This window comes from Cygnus atratus, chromosome 4 (assembly GCF_013377495.2).
Source record: "Cygnus atratus isolate AKBS03 ecotype Queensland, Australia chromosome 4, CAtr_DNAZoo_HiC_assembly, whole genome shotgun sequence".
NCBI lineage: Eukaryota > Metazoa > Chordata > Aves > Anseriformes > Anatidae > Cygnus > Cygnus atratus.
Window position 1 is genome coordinate 11,850,012 of NC_066365.1, and position 20,932 is coordinate 11,870,943.

The 20,932-nt window shown below is 51.0% G+C and overlaps 2 protein-coding genes across 2 annotated transcripts; both read left to right on the forward strand.

The window, feature by feature from the left end:
- The first annotated feature begins 6,950 nt into the window (after positions 1-6,950).
- LOC118246174 (ribonuclease CL2) lies at positions 6,951-7,965 on the forward strand. The gene is made up of 2 exons (XM_035543049.1): positions 6,951-6,990; positions 7,435-7,965. The coding sequence occupies exon 2, from the start codon at positions 7,441-7,443 to the stop codon at positions 7,876-7,878; it is 438 nt and encodes a 145-aa protein (XP_035398942.1). The 5' UTR covers positions 6,951-6,990; positions 7,435-7,440; the 3' UTR covers positions 7,879-7,965.
- An 8,866-nt stretch (positions 7,966-16,831) lies between these two features.
- MBOAT4 (membrane bound O-acyltransferase domain containing 4) lies at positions 16,832-18,839 on the forward strand. Its single transcript, XM_035544096.1, has 3 exons — positions 16,832-16,950; positions 17,491-17,706; positions 17,933-18,839. The coding sequence occupies exons 1-3, from the start codon at positions 16,832-16,834 to the stop codon at positions 18,837-18,839; spliced, it is 1,242 nt and encodes a 413-aa protein (XP_035399989.1).
- Positions 18,840-20,932: the final 2,093 nt, after the last annotated feature.

Here is a 20,932-nt window from a genome sequence, read left to right on the forward strand (position 1 = left end):
AGCTGTGGCCTAGCAGTCTGCTCCTAAGCCTGTGTTCCAGCCAAAGCCCCTGAGCACACCCACCGGTGCGGCGGGCGAATGACCACAGCCTTCCCCACGCCCATATGACAGCCGAAGGACAAGCATGGGTGTCGGGTGGCTACGGCATGCCCTCGCACTAGCACAGCTGCCTTCCACACTACACTGGAAGCATTTTGGATCACAGCCCCTGCCCCCAGTGGTGCTCCGGCACCGGCCCCCATTGCTATGGCAGACACACGACACCGCGGAGGGGGTGTGGGGGGGGTGACCATAGGAGTCATGCCGGCTGAGAAATATCGTCTCCCCGGGGCCGCCTGCGCAATCCTGCCAAGACCTTCACCCTACGTTGCTGTGATAGTGCCCACACTGAATGGGCTTGTGACGTCACAGGGCCATAGGTGGAGTCAGCACTGTGGGGCTGCTGGCAGCCATCACCCACTCAGCGTGCAGAGCGCGGTGTGCTGACTGGGGCTGCGTGAGGCCAATGATCGATGCCCAGTCAGAAAGGAGCATACGAAAATGCTCAGCCCGGGGGCTCAGTGCCCTTTGTTCTTCGCCTGCTCTGCGGTGGCGCTCTCTGCATACCCCTGGGACAGAGGGGCCTTTGCTGTTCAACACGGCCGGCACGCTCCTGGGGGCCAGCGCGTTAAGATTGGTGGGGACGTGTGCTCACTATAAGGACACGTGGAGGCCCAATGGGCAAACTTGGTTACGGGAGGAGCCAGTGCTACCGTAGCCTAGGCCCTAGATCCTTGCTGGGGGCCAGCTTCGGACATCCTCGCTGGCCATGGCTGGATAGGGCAACTTTTCGTAGGGTCCTATCGGGAGGAGTCTGGGCTACTACGGGGATGCAGCCCAATCCCTGTGGAGCGTGGCTCGAGACGGTAGGGTTTTTCTTCTCTTTGGAGGAATTTGCAGAATATGAGGTCGGAAAAGCCAGGAGACGTTCCAGAGAATAAGGTGAGTGAACGGGGAGGTCGGAGAGCAGAGAGCGTGGGCCCCAAAGAGAGTCCAGTGCGCACGATTGCCAGGTTGCCATCGGGACTGGGGCCGTAGTCATGCACAGGCCTCATAAAGGTTTGGTCGCAGGGTATCACGGGGGTAGGACATGGAGTCAATACATACGCCAGATGTGGTCATGAAGCGACTCAGTAGGATCCCAGGTGCCCTGTGGGGCTTCCGTGGACCTCTCATCCCCTGCCCTGGGGAGATACGGATCGGTGGGGTCTCACACTTCAGAAGAAGAATAAACAGGGAGATACAGGGTGAATGCCTAGAGGGAGAAAGAGTACGGGGCGCTGCGCTGGAGGGCATTTCTTTTGCGCACATCGTGCTTCCGTGGTTGCAGCAACCCCGGCAGACGCAGTTACCCAAAGTTCTCACCTAAGAGTGCCCAAGCCCAGGTGCAGATAGCCTCCTAGCGGCCCCGCAAGGGCGCATGTCCCCTTTCATCTGCCCCCCCTTGGCCTCTCGTTTCCACGGAGTGGCGAGCAAGACGCCCTCAGGCGTTCCTCAGGGATGTGGCTGACCATGTGCCTCTGAGTACTCCCTAAGACACACCTGATGAGGTGCTAGCGGATAGAGGCGGATGTCACAGGAAACATCGTCCTGCTGCAGAACAACCTGAGAGAGCTGCTTCCTCCGCCACCCAAAAGCTGGCAGGACCCGGAGAGCCAAAAGAAAGAAAGGTATGGCAAAGAACATGGAAGAGGAGATAGCAAATTTTCCTCCCATCTGCCTGAGAGCCCGGAGGGCGGCTCCCAAGAGAGGCTGCTGGGAGGGAATCGGGGGGTAATTGCTCCCCAGTGAATAAAGGGTGTGAAACCAAACAATGGAGGTTGCGTGATATGTCTACATCCACCTGGTACGCTTGTCTCCTGGGAAGTGGAGAGCCGGGAACGTAGAAAAAGAACAAGAGAGGTAATCTGAAGTGGAGAGACACCACTCACCGCCTCCCAGAAGCAGGACCAATGGCCAGCCAGTGTCCCTGAGCAATGGCGACTCTGTAGGCCAAACCGACAGGTTGACTTCCTGAGTATGACATTCCACGGTGCTCCTTTGGGTCAGCTGTCCCAGCTCCACGCTCCGTCCAACCACAGCTGCCCCACTCCCAGCCTTCACTCGGCGGTGGACCGTTTGTCTCAAGTCACATCCAAAACAATACGCAATGGGGGTTGCGCTGGAGAAAGTCCACTACCTCCCAGACGGCCCAAGACAACCTCGCACTGCCCATGCACTTGCTCACGTCTAGTGCTGGCCACAATATGCAATCCATACGAGGCACCCAACCCCTCCTCTCCATCCCTTTGCTATTTACCGGGGGCATCTTGTCGCTTTGTCTATGGCGCTCCCCATCACAGGGCCCCACGACATGCCCATTCCAACTAGACCACGCAGTTGGTTCAGTTCATTCTTAGTCTGGGGCTTGGGCCCGCCTCTTATGGTGATCCCATTCGAAAAGGAAATGTGTGGGTCCTGGTTGGCTTGGGTCACTGGGTCCGAAAAACAGCTCAGGCTGGGTTTGCCAGCTGGCAGTTGCACTGGATCTGTTATGAGGCCTGTCCCTCCCTTGTCTCCAGGTGGCTCTGCTGTATTGTTTTCTTCTTCTGGCATCCGTTACAGCCTCCAGCCACAGCTGTCACTCAGATCATGGATTCTCTTATCCCCAGGGTGAAATTCCCTCAAGGTAAAACACCACAGTTCCCCATTGTTCTGCAGGAGCGCACAAGTGCGCCCGAGTCCTTGAACAGAAGCAGACCGAAAATGTGGTTGGCCTTTTCTCCTCACATGGAGGAGCACATAGCACTGTGTTCTTGTCCCGGCCTGTTTGCCTGCAACACTACAGGGAACTCAGCTCCCTTCCATGATACATAGGAAGGGTCCTTTTGACAAAGAACTAAGCAAGCTATGGCCTTTGAGGCCAAAGCATCTTGGGCCACAAAGGGACACTACTGGCAAGGTCCCCTCTGCACCAAAGCATGACCTAACGAGTCCTCCCAAAGGAAGAAAGGTGCTCCAAGCAGAAGCACAGAAATCACAGAATCGTAAGGTTTGGAAAAGACCTCTAAGACCAATCATGTTCCAACCATTAACCCAGCTACTGCCAAGTCTACCACTAAACCAATGTAGCTAAGTACACACATCTAACATATCATTTAAACATATCTCAGGTATGGCATCGCAAACAACTTCCCTCACAGAACTTGCTCTCTAGACCCTTCCACCAGCTTCATAGTCCCTTCTTCGGACACTGCTCGCAGCAACTCAGATGTCTTTCTTGCAGTGGGGGGTCCAAAGCTGAACACAGGGTGAGGTGCACACCAAGAAGCCAGAGCCAAGTACAGGGGGACAATCACTTCCCTGGACCTGCTGGCCACACTGCTTCTGATACAAAGCCAAGAAAGCTAGTCTGGTCCTTCTTGGCCATCTGCCCATATTAGCCAGCACACTGATGTCTGATATTCCGCTGGCGAAAGACCACATCCCCAGGTCCTTTTTCCGACGGGCAGCTTTCTTAGTCACACTTCCGCGCAGCATTACGTGGGGGTTCTGGACTCCCAGTGCAAGGAACCCTGCACTGAGCCTTGTTGACCTCTAACACTTGGCGCTCGGCCCAGCCAGCCAGCCTATCCAGATCCCTCTGCACAGCCTTCCTACGTAGCTCAAGCAGATCGACACTCCCACAAAATAAAAAGTCCTCTCATCGAGCCATGTAGAGTTTCCAATGGAAAGAAAGATTCAAACCGTGCTTTAGAATGGTATGACCCTATCTGACACACCACAAGAAAACGAAAGCTACATGCTGAGTAGTGAGAAGGTTGTGAGAAGAAAGAAAGCAATCACCAGTCTACCACCAAATTTAACCACTGTGCAACACATTAAAGTCACAAGACTCATATTAGGAAACAATGTGCCCCAGCAACTTACATATTTTGAGTTTATGTCAATAAATGGAGAAAGATAAGGAATGAAAACTTCATCCATTTAATAAAGAGTGATATTTGTGTCATTTCTATGCAATATTGACAAGTATGGGAGTCACCAGCTGGGCCTGCAGTCTGCTCCTGCCTGTGCCACCAAAGCCCTGAGCACCCCACCGGTGCTGCGGGCAATGCCACAGCTGCCCCACAGCCCATACGAACAGCACAGAAGGACAAGCGTGGGTCCGGGGGGCTCGGCAATGCCCCTGCACTAGCACAGCTCCTCCGCACTGAGCATTTTGGAGCACAGCCCCTGCCCCCAGGGCTCCGGCCCAGGCCCCAGTGGCAGGGCAGACCCAGACCCGCGGGGGGGTGGGGGGGGTGACCATAGGAGCAGCCGGCTGAGAAATTCGGCTCCCCGGGCCCTGCCTCCCTGCCAAGACCTTCCCCTCTTGCTGGGTGCCCCACGAAGGCCTTGTGACGTCACAGGGCCATCGGTGACAGCACTGTGGCGCTGCTGGCACCATCACCCACTCAGCGTGCAGACAGCGGTGCTGCTCGTGATGGCCAGAGATCAAGCCCTCAGAAGGAGCAGCAAAATGCTCAGCCCGGGGCTCTCCCTTGTCTTCCTGCTCTGCGTGGCCTCTCTGCTCCCTGGCAGCCTTGGCTGTTCCAGCCGGCCCTCCTGGGCCACGCTTATGTGGGACGTGGCTCCTGAGGACCTGGAGCACCAGGGCACTGGTACGGAGAGCCAGTGCTCCTACCTGCCCTACCTGCTGGGCCAGCTTCGGTCCTCGCTGGCCATGCTGGATGCAACTTTTCGGTCCGTGGAGGTGCTCTACGGGAGCAGCCCAGCCCTGTGCGTGCTCGGCGGAGTTTTCCTTTGGAGGATTTGCGTATGGAGGAAAGCCAGGAGACGCCAGAGAGAGGTGAGTGACGGAGGTCGGGCAGTCCAGACAGTGCCAGGTTGCTGGGACTGCCAGGCCTTAAAGTTTGGGTCAGTAACCCAAACTTGGAAGAGTAACCCAAACTTTGGAGGTGGGTCTCATCTTCAGAAGAAGAAACAGGGACAGGGTGATGCCTGAGGGAGAAAGATACGGGGCCTGCCTGAGGCTTTCTTTGCACATCGTGCTGCCTGGTGCAGCCCAGCAGGACCCAAAGTTCTCAAGAAGAGGCCAAGCCCAGGTGCAGATGTCTCTAGCCCCCGCAAGGGCCATGTCCCTTTCATCATGCCCCCCTTGGCCTCTCGTTTCCAGGAGGCGAGCAAGACGCCCTCAGCTTCCTCAGGGACGTGCTGCCACTGCGGGTACTCCTACAACACCTATGAGGTGCTATGCCGGATGGAAGGAAACATCGTCCTGATGCAGAAGCACCTGAGAGAGCTGCTCCTCCGCCACCCAAAAGCTGGCAGGACCCAGAGAGCCAAAAAGAAGAGAAAGGTGGAAGACATGGAAGAGGAGGAGAGCATTTTCTCCATCTGCCTGGAGAGCCACGGCTCCCAAGGAGGCTCTGGGAGGGAATCGGGGGGGATTGCTCCCCAGTGAATAAAGGGTGTGAAACAAAACAATGGAGGTTGCCTGTATTGTCTTCATCCAGCCGTGCTACGCATGTCCCCTGGGAAAGTGGGAGAGGAGAAGGAAAGAGAAAAAGAACAAGAGACATAATCTGAAGGGGGGAGCCATCACTCACCGCCTCCCAGAAGCAGACCAATGGCCAGCCAGTGTCTGAGCAATGGCTACTCTGGTTTTCATAGCTACAAGTTTTATTTCTTAGCATTATTTTGTGCTGTGATTCTAGCACCGCTCCATGTCTGGGAGAAGCCACCAAAGCTGCAGCATCATTTAGGGCCTGCCTGGCTGGTTAAGCAGGTGGCATCCTTGCTGAGGGGCCTGCCACAGCTGTGGCAGGGTTTTCCCATGCTGCATCTTAACCCAGTGCCGGTCGTGGGTGGCAGTATGCTACAGTAATGTCCTGGTGGCACTGGTGGTGCCCACCATGGCTGTGGCTGTGGCAGTGGCACTGGCAGTGGTTCGGGGGGTTGCAGGCCCTGTGTGGCAGCACAGTTCCCAGCACTGCTGCTGTCGGGCTGCCTGCTGGGCTGGGTGCAGGATGTGTGACGGTGCTGTTGGCTTCTGTTTGCTTTACCTGAGGTTCAGCACAGGAGCCTTAGAATAGGCTTGTTTATACCCCACAGGGTAACAGATTCCTTTCTGTCATCCTCCAAGTGTCTTTCTGTGAGCCCCAGGGGCCTCTGAGTGCCCTTCAGCTTGACCCAGGGACATCTGATCACCATTTGGCTCGGCTGAGATGCCTCCAAGCGCCCCTCTGTTCCACAGGGGACCTGCAAGTCTCTTTGCATGTTCAGCAATGGTATCTAGCTGCCTTTCAATTCAAAGCAAGTGAATCTAATTGCCTTCCTGTGTGCCCAGGGACCTCTGATTTCCTTTCAGGTCAACCCAGGGATCTTCCCATGTGTTTATGTGGCAAGGTTTTGGCAAGTGGTGGGTCCCTTTTCAAGCTGACTATTGCTGGCTCTAATCTAACATATGGCAGCTTCTGGTCTCCTCTCACAGAGGCCAGCCATGCAGCCCCACTTGCTACCAAAATTTTGCCACTTAAACCCAATGTCTTGTCATGGTTCCCTACAGGAACCACGTCTTCCTGTTCAATCCAGTTCTTCATAGCACCTTTTCACGTGCATCTTGCCCCCTCCACCAAGAGGACCTGCCCCTTATGGTACATGTGGCCTCAGGTGAAAATATGTTGCCTATGGTGAAATGGGCAGGAGGCACCTGAGGGGATGTATGCAGACAGTCATGTGGTCCATTAATGATTCCCTAATGACCTTGAGGGGTGGAGGGATGTGAGGGGAGCGGGGCCTCCTGGGTGCCAGGTTCCCCCCCGCACACTGGACCTTGCTCTTTGCCCTGTCCCTCCTCCTGGCCCCTTGCCTTTTGGGCCTAGCTTGGGTAAGTATAAAAGAGGCACGGGGGAGTGGGAGGGACCAGGAGACCCTCACGCCCGAAGGGAAACTGAGGTGCTCACACAGGTGAGGGTGAGGGATACATATGGGACCAAAGTTTCTGTGGGAGGGAACCACAAGGAACCCAAGCATCTAGTGGGAGAGCAGGAGTATGGTGGGGATCCAGGTGTCCAAGCATGGGGGGAATTGATAGGGGATCCATATGTCCAGGGGGGTGTTCCATAGGAGACCCAGACACTTGCGGGGTGCAGGACTGTAGGGGACCTAGTGCTCGTGGGGTGTTCTGTAAGGGACCCAGGAATCTGGATGGGATCAACAGATGACCCAGGTGTCCAGGGGACTTTTGTAGTGGAACCAGGAGTCAGAGGGGGGCTTCCTCATGCATTTGGAGGGGATCTATAAGGGACCAGGGTGTCTGGGAGTGGAATCTGCAAGGGACTCGGGTGTCCAGGATGGGTTTTTCATTCAGGGCTCCTGCAGTCCCGATGGCCCTGACCCTACTTATCACAGGTACTCATGGCGAGCTGGACTCTATGCGTGGTTCTGGTGCTGGCAACAGTAGCAGGGGCGGTGGGTGAGACCCGCTATGAGAAGTTCCTGCGGCAGCATGTGGACCATCCCCGGACACTCGGGCTCATGGGGCACCGCTACTGCCAGGTCATGCTGGCACGACGGCAAGTGACGGCCTCAGGGCGGCCTTGCAAGCCCTCCAACACCTTCGTGCATGCACCGGCTGAGGACCTGGTAGCCACCTGCAAGAACCCTGCTGATGCTATGGGGATCCATAGCACCTCATCACCCATGGGCATCACAGCCTGCCGCCTGCGGGGTGGGGACACCCGGCCCCCTTGCAACTACCGGGCCCGGCAGCTCCAGCACCATGTGCGTGTTGCCTGCCTTGATGGGTGGCCTGTGCACCTCGCTGGCACCCATGCGTCCCCTGATGAGGCTTGATGTGGGGGCAAATGTGTGGAGAGGTGGATCCCCCCTTGCTTCTGGCAGGGGCTGTTCTAGGACATACAATAAAGGAGGTGTCACAGGCCTGGGCTCCAGCATCAGCTTATGGGGGGACCCTGGGACCCTACTCCCCTGTGGGTACCCTTTGGGTACCTCTGATCCCATCCAGAGTGGTCATGGCCACCCTAGGTGCCCCCATATACCCTTGTATTCTCCCAACCTCCTGGGTGCACCCTCTAGGTGTCTCTGACCTCTACTGTGCCCCACAGACTGCCCACCATATTCTCTACCCCCTACCAGGTGCTTCACAACTTCCCATGAAAGGAGCTGGAAGGGAACAGCAGGCAGCCCTAGACCTTTATTCCCCACCACTCACTACTGTGCATGGTCCCCAGAGCTGCATACATTTTGTCTCGAGAACTCTGTGGTCAGTTTGAGGGGAACCAGAATGGAGTACAGTCTCCAATGGGATCAGCCTCTGTTCTAAATATCCTGAAACCTTAGGAGGTACAAAAGGATCTGGTTCTACTGGGTCTCAGTCTCAACACTGAGAGAAAAGAGTTCCTGATTATATTCTGCCTTGAAAATAAACCACCTCTTCTGCCACCTCTGGCATAAGGAAGGGCACGGGGCTGGCTCCTATCCTGCACTTGGTGCAAGTGATGTGGCTGAGCTCAAGAGCTGCAAGACTCGATCTGTGGAAAATTCACTTAATTTAATAATTTATTTCCATAAGCTTTTAATTACTGGTTTGGGTATTGAGAAACAAAGAAGATACAAAACAATTACACTAGCACTTACGGCAATGTCTTCCCAATGCTCAACTTCAGGCCAACACCACTCCTCCCTTCTTGCTACTCTCTACTTCCTTGTTTTTTACTGTGTGTTACACTCCCTCCCTTCTTTCTGAGGGATGGCGGGCAATTCAGAAGGCTGGAATTAGGCCATAAGGGTTTATTTTTTGATTCTCTTTGCTTATTCCTGCTTCTCTGCTCTAACACAGCTTTCTCTGTGTCCTGCAGTCTCTTTGGGGCAATTCCTGTTCTGGTATAGGTTGCACATGGCCCATAATCCCTTTGTGTTCATACCTGTTCTGACATTGCTTCCTCCAAGGGCAGCAGATCCTTTGAGTAAATATGTGCTCTGACATGGGTTACCCATGGTCTGCGGTCCCTTTGGAGTTGTATCTCCTTTGGCATAGCTTCCTCCATGGGCCTAGTCCTGGTTTCAAGCCCTAGTTTCAGCTGGAGCCTGTGCCATGAATATCAGAAGAGGACTTGGTGAGTTGGGCACCTAGAGCTGGGGTCAGACAGGCCTCCTGCTCCTGCTGCCCATGGCCACCTTGGTTCCTTTTTCCCTGGCTTGGTGGAGAAGTTGGATGAAGTTAGCCTGGAAAACAGGCACCTCCAGCATCTCTTCTGTCCACAGGATTGCTTGGCTAGGGTGGAGCCGGCTATCCTTCCCTCCTGATTCCTCTTGTCCCAGTGCCATCTCCATGGGCTTCAGGGCAGGCTGCAACAGCTTGTCTCCATAGCTGGAGTAGAGAAGGGAGAGTGACAGAGGGTCACTCTACCTCTACAAGCTCTGACTTAAAGCAAAATTGCTGGTGCCTGACCTCTGGAGCACAGGGTGAGTCCACCATCATGGCAAGCCCCTGCTTTATGGGGTTACCAACTATCACTGATTAATGGGGCTGAAAACAAGATAGCTGCAACCACCCATCCAAAGACATCAGCACTGGGAAGGGCAGCACGAAAGAGGGGGACACAAGTACCAGAGCCACCCAGGACCCTCCCTGCAAGGAGTCTCCAAATAAATCCACTGGCTCTAATGGTTTTACTCAAGAGAGTGTGGTGGGAGACTACTAATGCTGCTCTGGGACTGGGAGTAGGGAACCTGAGTAGATAAAACAACAGGTGGTGGAGTCTTAAATGAGCTTTGAGAAAGATCAGCACTTGAACCTCAGAACCATCTGGGAGAAGAGAGAGAGGCTGGGACATACATTGTGTCCCTTCCAGGTCTCACTGGATTTGCTGGGAGAGGCACTGGAGGTGGGCTGCCTGTGTGGCCAGTGCCCCTACTTAATGGGGCACTTCTCTGTGGTCCTGAGACCTTGGGCTTTTTTTTTTCTTTCTTTTTTTCTTTTTTTGTAAACCCAATTCCTCTTTGGAAGAATGCAAATACGTTGTTCAGAGTATGACTTACTTCTCTCAGTGTTTACTGCCAGCATTCCTTTTTGTATCTCTTCGCCGGTCAGCGACAGCTTCCCTTGAATTTCCAGTAGTAAAGTGCTTAAACTGATGCAACAGACAACTTGTAGTGGCAACTTGGAGCTACAAACTTTCCTCTTTGAGGAATACCAGCTCCCATGCCTGGAAAAATAACTGGAGAGATCACATCAACTCTCCTGCTGAGAGCAGTCCATTAGCAGGCTGGATGGTGGGACATGGTGATGAAAGCAAATTTATTGTTCAGGTCAAAGTGACCCAATACCTAGCATACGAAAAATTATGCATCTAATGACCATGGCCAGAGACCCACTTGTCCTGCAGCTACAGAGAAGCCACAGTCACTGTTACGAACCTGAAACAGAGAAGCACTTGTCTGTCTGGAAGAGCTATTTCTAAAGATTAAACAGAGTCAGTGAATCCTGTAATATGGAAGACAGACAGAAGGAAAATCAGGGATGGATAAGGAAATGTTTAACAAGGCCTGATTTTTCTCCTGTTTGTCTTCCACACTACAGGACTGTACAGGTTTATCCATCAGTTATTGCTTCAAGGGGAAACAAATCATGAGCTCCCTTGATGCCTCACTGAGAAAAAAAAAATCAAAAACATACATCAAGGAAATTCACTATTGCCTTTCCTTACTGATATTCTAGGAGAGCTGATGCTACAGATCTTTGGAAGGTTTAAAGACAGAGTTGGTTGTTTTTCCCTTCGCCAATAAGAGGCCTGACTTAATAAAAAGGAACTGAGGAGAAGAGACTTTGTGTGGGCCCTATGAAGCACCAGATACTCTGTAACCCCAGATTTGCAGCTATAAATAGCCCAGTCTCATGTAATTTCAGCTCAGTCTTCTCTGTGTACTGTGATGGCTTTATGTATTAATTTTGCATTCACGGCCAGAATGGGCCTCCAAGCCACCTCTACTAGATGCTATTTTGCTTGTCAAAAGTGTATTGAGGAACATGTTCAGCCTAACACATCCACTGAATATCCTAGCAAAGCACAGAGACACTGTACTAGCATTCTGGGAAGTACACGCTACAGAACTGCAAAACATTTGCAAAAGTGGGAAGTAAGCAGACTGTAGACGCTGAGCCAACAGGCTTTATAAAGGTACAGGGCTGTCTGTGCTTCAGAAGTTACTCAGGGATTTAAAGCTGCTGAAATGTTTGCAGTCACAGCTGTACATTAAAACAGTGTATAAGAGCATTGAGGCAGCCTTTTAAATGCTTCCCGCTGGCTACTCTCAAATTTAATTTGCACAAAAACACATTTTTACTATCCCCACCGGGAGGAAGAAATGAAAAGCCTTGCAAAGCCAGTATTAGCAGCACCACTATGCATAGACTTTGAGCTAGCATCTGGTCGAGGTCCAAAAGTCGTGACAACATGAACGTGACTGACAGCTACACGGAAGGAGGACCTGCTATTTGATTTGCACTGGAGGACACCAAACTTCAGCCACAGGCCAGCAACAGCATTTACTCAGGGTTCATCAGGCAGGTCTTTCTCAATCATTTCAGATAAATCCACCTGTCCCAACTGGACTTTCACTTCATGAAAGGTAGAAAAATTACTGTGACTGCACGAGCCTTTCTCAGAGCGTATGCACAGCAGTTTGAAAGTGCCGACACCGAAAATGGCCCAAAAAAATGCCACTTGAGGGCAGCACTGCTCCACCAAATAGTCAGTACTGCTCAGAACTTGAACTGCTTCTTTAGGAAACGTCCACAGTCATGTCCTCAGGCACTTATACAAAACAGCACGTGTACCTTTTTGTCCATCAGAAGCTGAAGAAACCGTGTGAGGGTTTAAATCTTGACTGAAAAGGAGTCCACATGGGTAGGTAGTGCCAGTGCACCCCTCAGACCTCAGAATAAATGCCTGCATGTGTTCAAGAAGAGTTACAGAAGTACTGCTGAACAGAGCACACAACAAGGTAAGAGGAGCCTCAGAGAGGAAACTACAAGACGTGTGTTGCGGAATTAAAGTGCATGAAAATATTGCAGGACTTACCATCGAACACAGAAGACCTGAACTCTGGGAGAAAACAGATTTGAGGCAACATTTTGCCTAACGCATCACAGATGAACCTGCAGATTCTTCCAGTTTACTGGCAAAGACTAAATGACTGCATAATTACCTGACGACCTTCTTTCTTCCCTCTCTCTAGCAAAATCTTGTTGATCTAAAAGTAATATGAAAGATATTTTAGCAGCTTACTGATTTATAGATACCGCATATTTTTAGTATTATTTTTCACTGGTTTCTTTTAAATACCTTGCAGACATCTGGAACCACAGCAAGGTTAGTTATACACTACCCTGCTCAACATCAGCAGCAAGACTGACTTATTTATAGAAGGCACCACTGTGCTTATCACATTCCCAGAAAACAAAAGCACCGAAGCCATCCCTATACTGAACAGGAGCAGAAAGAAAGATCTTACACGAGCTGTCAGACTTATTTAGAACCTGACACAATGACTCTGAAGCTGTGGGTTGTGGTTAGTTTGCAACTAAACTGAATATACTTACAGTCTTGCTAAGTTTCTGTGTGCATGTAGCAAGCCGATCGCATGCCTGTACTGCTCCACAAACTACTCTGTCTGAAAAAAAAAGCAGTATCAAGGGGGTTTGGTTTGGTTGTTGTTCTAGTTTTGTTTTGGTAACATCTCCTGCAGATGTCAATGAAAATGAGTACAGAGCATCCATTAGTATATATTGATGCATGCATAAGCAAAAGTTTGCTTGGAACCACTCATTCTAACAAGAAAAAAAAAAAAAGAGAGAGACAGATAGAGAGAGAGAGAGAGAGAGAGAGAGAGAGGCCTCTCCAGCAGTCCACATAGCATTGCTTGTGTACCCAGTGGTGTCAGGTGGAAACAGCAGCACTCACACAAAATGTGCAGCAAGGAACTGGACTAACAGAACCTGAATTCTGTTAGTCAGAACAGAATGACATCGAGGTCGCTTTTGTTGCAGAGTATAATAGTCATTTGCTTTCCAGACCTTAGTTCCTCAAGTCTACATTTTGTTGTGAAACGGGACAGAGTATCTGTTTAACTTGGAAAGCTTTCACACCAAGAAATGGTCAAAAGGCTATGCCACAGTGCAAATCTAACGAAACTGCTAAGCATGCAAGCATACTGCATAGTATAAATATGATGCGTACTGTAAACCTGACAGACAATACCCTGCTGCAAAGACTGAACACCCCAGTGGGGATCTCAGTAGTGCTGCTCTATGAAACGTCCTTCCACTTGCCCAGTTCCTCTTCCACAACCAAGGCTGGGTACCAGGTTTCTCAGAGATGGTCCTCCTTCCATTGCAGTCCTGAACCACTATTTCACAAAGACCCTCAAGGTCCCTCTCCTTGCAGGAAATATCCCTAGAGTCATCACCTCCACCTTGTGTCTCCCTTTCATGAGCAGCTGTTGTTTTTTTTTGTTGTTGTTGTTGTTATTGTTGTTTTCTCTTCTGCATTCAAGCACACCAAACAACACAGCAGACCTGAAGGAAAAAGTTTTCAAGGCAAAAAATTAATAACTATTTCAGAAAGTCCATTCATACAGTACAGTCCGGAAACAACGTATTCACAGTGTGTCTCAGCCTACTTTTACGCAGAAGACAACCGCCACCAAACCCTTCCTTAGCAGCTAGGACTCTGGATAAACCCACTTCATTAACAGTCACATCGAGCTGAGTATGAGGGCCAGGCTATTTGTTCAGTGGTGCAGGCCATTCAAAAAGATGGGTTTTACCCAGGCTCAGACCAGACTCTTGAATCTTCTCTAATTTCCCTAACTTCAGACTAAGTCTCCATTGACCAGATGTCCCTGTACACCTAGAGCCAGGCAACAGGAGTCACCAGCCAGAAGAACCTAGCTCAAAGCTACATCACCGTGGGGCAGAGAGATTTCTCAGACCTCTCTGACTGGGGTCATGGCTACAATAAGAGAGTTTGTCACTATCCTTAAACTTCTGGGGTTCAGCCTTTTTTCCAGGAAGACAAAAATGTCTTTACCACAAGCAACCACGGGCCATTTACAGGCAGCAGACAGCAAATCTGTAATGGCAACAAGTAGCAAAAAGCCAGTAAGGGACCAGTCCCTGCAAACAAAGGAAGAGTTTTTGCATTTTTGTGTTTTAATAAACCCTTGCATTTATTTTTTAATTCCCTTCTTATTTAGGCACTTTCATGTTCTGCTTATCACAGCCAAATGTGAAGTCCCAAGGTTTTTAGTTGATTCTGACTTTTAACACCAAAGGGAGACAGAAACTATCATCTTGTTTTGTGGTGGGAAAGTCCAGGTTGCCCAAGGTCATAGAGAAAGACTGAGACAGGAGCTCAGTCCAAGCTTCCTAAACCTTATTTTTTTTTAATAGCCTTCCTTCCTATTTATGTGCTTTTCTCTAGGATAAAGACTAAGCCCACTGGTCTGACTTTTTTCTTTAAAATATATATATATATTTTGCTTTTGATTCTTACCTTTCACTTTGCTGCGTGTCCTGCAAATTAATATATGTGTATCATATATATCTCTTAAATATGTATAAGATCAGTATATGCTGCATTACAACAGGCCACCAAAACTGTTCCTGAAGCAGCACTATATTCCACTAAGAAAGCAGCTTAAAACTTTAAAACAGCTTTAAAACAGCTTAAAACTTAAAAACTTTCAGAATAAAACAGCTTTAAAACAGCTTAAAACTTAAAAACTTTCAGAATAGTAGCCCACGACTAGTGTCTGAGTCACATCTGCTCAGATTTCATGACCACATTTTGCTCTGACACTGCTCATCCCACTTCTTCCTCATTTGCTGTCAAAGAATTAATTCCTCAGACAGGAACAGGGTTGTTGCTTGTGTAGTACATACAAATGAAACAAATAAAGCTCTCTCACAGGTTTCTCTCTGGCTCATACACTCACTTTAAGATCACACTTTCACAGCCCAGCAGCTAACATTATAAAATAAGCGGCATGAGCTGTGCATCACATTTCCAATGCTACTGTGGAAATTCATTTCTGCTTCTTGAAAAGCAATGGCATTTTTTCCGAACCATAGCAGTGAATTGCTTAAATAGGCACTGCAAAGGCCTTGAAAAATATTTACTCAGCAAAGTTAGTGCTGGGCTCCATGGATTTGGCAGGATGAGTCCTGTGAAACCAGGCTGTTGCTGAATGCCATGCATGCCAGAAGTTACATGGAAAAAGCTTCTCTCCAGTGCTATCACATACGAACTGCAAATGTTTAATGTCTTCCTCTTAAAATATACCTTACAAACACAGCAAAATGAAGAGCCAGTTCTCCTGCAGTATTCACTCTGAATCATTTTTTTCCATGGGGTTTTGTTCCCTGCCTTCTTATAACCATTCCAAACAATATGGTAGGCTTGCCAACATCATGGTGACTTGAAATGCTCAGTGAAGAGTAGAAACATTCATAAAAGTTTTAAAATTAAAATTTCTTTCTTTCTTTTTTTTTTTTTTTGGATGAGAACAGATTTTTCTGTAATATTAAGCACAAATTTTGCTCTTTTTTACTGAAAAACAGGCAAATCTAAATATTTTTAATCATTCGTCCAATGAAGGGAAAAACCTTACTCCTTCTGCCCCTCTAATAAGTAAATTTTTTTCATACAGAGGAAAATTCCATGGCATTTCTCTTCACAATCACACTGTTCATATGCCTAAAATAAAGCAGATATCAATGGAATAAAACAAAAACCAAAACCAACCAAACAAAAACAAGCGTGAGCTTTCCATTTGAATTCACCTAGCTTTTCTTACCTGTATCTCACAAAGAAAATTGAAAAAACGAAGTCCTGTAGACTGACTGACTTTGTTTTTGTGGGCATTTTTTTTTTGGTCTATTTAGCTATGAAATACCGCTAGTAGCATTTTGAGAGCAATAGCAACTGCCTTCAGATCACCCTAGAGCTCAGTCTTCAAATCACCTTTCAAGTCTGACAAAAAGAGGAAATTTTGCTTTCCCACATGACACATTTCTGAACCAATGTGCAGTTTAACAGCAACAGCTGATTTCTGCGATCTCAAGTATGTCTGTGATTCCATTTTTTATCTTCTCAAAGAAAAAATGTTCAGGGAGAATAAAACTATTTCTTTATGTCTGGTAAGTGAAAAGGCCCTGTGGCTCAGGCTGAGTGCTGGGGTTGATGGGCTCACCCTCCCCTGGCTTTTTGCAGAGGTGACAGAGTCCATCTTCTCTCTGTCACCAGGAATTTAAACAGCAGGAGATCCCCACCACCACCCCACGACAAGCAAGGCCAGAGATGGGAAAGAGCCACAGCTTTCCACTGAGCTGAGGCCAAGCCTCTTCTGTACCTGGGGATCTTGCTCTGAAGTGCATCCCAGCATGACACATTTGGCAGCTCAAAGAGGCTCTCATCTCGGTGCTCACTCTCACTGCCTGCAAAGCACGTGGTAATGGCACGGGCATCTGGCAGAGCAAATAACCAACCCCTAACTTTTTCCACCTGCTCACAGACCTTGGGAGAGAGGTGCTTCAAGGAGCCAGCACTGACGAATGCAAAAAACACGCACCTCTTCCTGCAGATATCTCTGTTTCCTTGGCTCTGCTCTGTTTTTTTGCTGTTTGTGACGTGGTCCTGCCAGATATAAAGCAGAGACAGAGAAGCCCTTGGCTCAGTCCATTTTCCAGGTGGCAGAGGCAGCCAAAGAAGCACGGTGCTCAATGCGCTGGGCGGACCTGCTCATCCTTCTCCCTGCAGCCTGGTACCAGCTGGCAGCTTTCCCCTTCGCTGCTCTCTTCCACCAGCTCTGTGCTTCGGGGCAACTCTCTCTGACTGCTCGGTACGTGGTCGCCACCTCTGCTGCTGCGACAAGGGCAGGTTGTGTCCGTGGGTGCTTTCTGGGTCTCTCCTAGCCAGAAGTGCAGTGGGACGCAAGGTAGCGATTCCCTGCTGATGTAGGTATGGACGTGAGCTGTCCAACTCCCCTCTTTGTGCAGTGGGGCCAGTTCAGGCTGGTTAAGGCTAAAACAGCCAGGCCAGACTCTCCTGTTGAAAGAGATGGTTTTAGGGGTGTACTGGGATGAGTGCATGGGCAAAGGGAGCAGGGAGGGAATGGGAACTGTCTCTGATGTGACAAAGATGGGGGCCAGGCAGGGGCTGTGATACCCAGCCTAGTCCCCCCGTCCCTGCCTTGCAGCTATGGTGGGGTGCTAGTGACCCCTCAGCCCCACAAGAGACCAAGCGTCTGCCACGAGAGGCAGACTGCAGGGCACTGTGGAGGCTGCTTGCCTCAGACTACACTCTACTACCATCACCAGGGCTGGAGCCTCAAGCGCCGTTTTCCCCAAAAGCCAGTCAAAGGGCATCTGGTCTCTTCTAGGTACACATTCCTCCTCGCTGGAGGATGTCTCCTTGCAGTCACAGCCATGGGCAGCTATGCCGTGTTACTTCTTATCCCCGCTGCTGGCTCTGTGCTCGTCCTCCTCTCCGTCAGCCCAGCTCACGTCCACACCTGGGTCTTTGGCCTCCAGATGTGCTGGCAGACGCTCTGCCACCTGGGCCTGGGCAGCTTGGCGCTGGAGTCAGAGGATGCCAGGTAACCTTCCAGCCCTGCCTCCCTCCCTCTCCACCTTCCCAGCCATTTTGGATGGGTGGAGGCCCACCCAGGCCAAGCTGGTTGGTCTCTCCTTGGCCCCCAGCTGCATCCCTGCTGATGGATGGCATTGTGGGCATGGCAGCGGGGAGGTGGGAGGGACAACATGTGTGCCCATACGCTCCTTTCAAGGCACCCTCAGCAGCTCCCCGGTGCTTTCTCCTTTCAGACCAGCTGTTGCCCTCTCCGCCATTATGCTGCTCACCCAGAAAGTGACATCTCTGGCCCTGGACATCCACGAAGGGACCGTTCTGCCCCAGACAGGCCAGGGGCTTTTGCAGCAAGCCTTGCCTCTCTGCAGCTACCTGCTCTTTTTCCCAGCCCTCCTCGGAGGTCCCCTGTACCCCTTCAGCAGGTTTCAGGTCCAAGCCGAGTCCTTGGGGGCTGTCCCCCTGCCACTGGAGGCTGCTGGCCGGAGGTGCCTTGGGGCACTGGCACTGCAGGCGCTGCGTGTGGGGCTGGAGGGCTGGCTGCCCTGCGCACAGGGCTGCTCCATCCTGGCCAGCCTGTGCCACACGTGGATGCGGGCCCTGCTCTTCAGGCTGGCCTACTACACACAGTGGGTACTGGATGAGGCCCTTCTCGAGATGGCAGGCTTTGGGCTGGTGGTGGGGCAGGGAGACCTTTCAGGCCGTGACCTGTGGGTGCTGGAGACCACACACCGCCTGGCTGTCTTTGCCCGAACCTGGAACAAGAGCACGTCCCGCTGGCTGCGGAGGCTGGTCTTCCAGCGCTGCCCAGCCCAGCCGCTCCTCGCCACTTTCGCCTTCTCCGCCTGGTGGCACGGCCTCCGGCCCGGGCACGTCTTTGGTTTCCTGTGCTGGGCCATCATGGTAGAGGCTGACTACCGCATCCATCCCTTCCTCAGTGCCTGGGCCACCTCCCGTGTTGCAAAGCTCCTCTACCGTGGCACGACCTGGATCTTCACGCAGCTCATTGTCGCCTACATCCTGGATGCTGTGGAGTCTGAGAGCTTCTCTGTGCTCTGCCTGCTCTGGACTTCTTACAAGAGTATCCTTCCCCTCTCTTATGGTGTTGTGCTGCTGCTGCTTTCCAAGAAGCCAAAGCAGAACTGAGCCTGTCCTGTGCTACCTTGAGTGGATGGCTAGGGGATGTCCCTGTACATGTGAGCATGCAGAGTGATAATAACTATTGGTCAAGTGATCTCCAGAGACCCAAGATTGTCCTGGGATATCCCTAGCTTTGAGGGATGTACTGAAGCAAGGTGTCGATGTCACCGACCTAGACAAAAGAGCTCCCAGCAGCACTGCTTGCCCCGCATTTGTCTTGAGGCTTCGAGTCTCAGCCTCATCTCATGTGGAAAGCATGCAACCTCCCCGCCAAACTCATCAGTGCTGCAAATATGTATTGGTCAGCACCTGTGTCCAGCTCCTTGGAACCTGTCCTCCATGGGGCTAGCAGGTACATGCAGGGAGCCATATCTTGCCAGCTTTCTTGTGCTCAGGGACCACCGGGAGCCTGGACACAGGAAAAGGGGTTGGCAGTCTGTCACAAGCCAAGAAAAACTCCTTTCCCCAACCAGCAATACAAGTGAGAGGCATGAGTCTGCAGTGCTTCTCCAGCAATCGCCCCTTGACATTCTTCCCATGGCACATGAACCCCAAGTTTTGTCTCCAGCTGGATGTCTTCTGCAGTCCCCCTGAGTGGGTGACATGCTTGGCCCCCAAGGTGGAAGGTCAGGGAACATGGATGATCCATCGCCTCAACCACCTCTGCAGAGGATCCTGGGCATGTGTGCAAGTATGCCTAGGTAGAGTTGGGGTCTACTGCCCAGGGCATGCTGAGGACAGCATGGACAGAGGGGGGAAATAAGCCAGCAAAGCCCTCAGACTTGGCTGACATTCAGCTAGGGCTTCAGGGTTGCTTTCCCCACAACAGCTGCACAATGCTCTTCTTGAGTCCAAGCACTGACCTAAGACCCAAAAGCCTGGGACTCTTTAGGCATCAGATACCAGAGGGGAAGATACCAGGAAACCATGGAGCTAGGAGCTTTTGTTTATATGAAAGCATGAAGCCACCCACCCAATCTCAATATAATATAGCTGAAAACACTACAAGACTATAGTTGGTCCCTAATCTGTGGGGGATACTGCTGCAAGGTACCAGGACCACCAACACCTGAACCAGTCTCAATCCAGTTGCCCCCATTATTATTTTCCAGTTGCCAGTACAGCAGGCATTACGATTGGATTCGTCATGGTCAGGCCCTGTCTCCTTCAGTGTTAGTCCTGCAGAGCTGCCTCCAACTTGTTCCCTACATCCATGCTTAAAAACTGAGTCATCTCTTCATCTTATCTATGCAAAACGTGCTGGGCTCCTTCAGACAGGTTCTCCAGCTGTTCAATCACTCCCCTGGCCAACGTGAGACCACATGCAGCAAGCTGCGGCCAGACTTCCCAGAAGAGTGTAGGATGGTCCACAGGACAGTGGTTCCCAAGCCAGAAGGCTCATGCTGCCTGTGTTGGAGGGAAATATATGCAAGAGACAGGGCACAAGAAAGCCTGCGTACAAAAAATCCCTGACAGTAGTGGTTGGAGTCATTCCACATTCTTTCAGCAGGCAGGGACGTGCACAGCTTCCTCCCTAAGGGGACTAGGGGAAATTCATTGCAAACGGGTGCCCAGCCAAGAAACCATTCCCTCCCATCAGCAGCAACTGCAGCCAAACAGATTAAAAATCCAGGTGAGAAGCCTGGAAAAGATTCACAGAAAACATACAAAGTGTCAAAAATCCTGGGGAATTAAAATTCCCACAAGAGAGCAGGCTGGAGCTGGAGGTGAATGAAGGTTGGAGAGTGCTCATGAATTTCTCCCCATTTTCAGCTGGGATGGGGGTAGCTCAGATGGTGATGCCCTTCCTCAGCAAAGCTGATGCTGGGTTCCCTCCATGAGCCCCAAATCGACCCCTGCAAGTGCTGCACAACCGGTCCCAGGAGCAGGGCAGCTCACCTCTGCCTCATATTGAGATGGAAGAGCATAAAGGCAGCCCACAACCTGCCTGAAAAGTCAGCAGCAACACGGCCTCCCCACCAAGCCAGGTGGCTGTTTGTTGCACGTCTCAATAGAGAGAAAGGGGACAGAGGAAGCTAGGCCAGCTTCTCCCTCTTCCCTTGTGCTACATCTTTTGAAAGAACATGTTCACAGTGCAA

Excerpts from the sequence above, each read along its gene's own strand:
- MBOAT4 (XM_035544096.1), top strand. The coding sequence starts at position 16,832 with ATGCGCTGGGCGGACCTGCTCATCCTTCTCCCTGCAGCCTGGTACCAG. Across the intron at positions 16,951-17,490 it reads CAACTCTCTCTGACTGCTCG|GTACACATTCCTCCTCGCTG; the intron begins GTACGTGGTCGC and ends GGTCTCTTCTAG. Across the intron at positions 17,707-17,932 it reads CTGGAGTCAGAGGATGCCAG|ACCAGCTGTTGCCCTCTCCG; the intron begins GTAACCTTCCAG and ends TTCTCCTTTCAG.
- LOC118246174 (XM_035543049.1), top strand. The coding sequence starts at position 7,441 with ATGGCGAGCTGGACTCTATGCGTGGTTCTGGTGCTGGCAACAGTAGCA.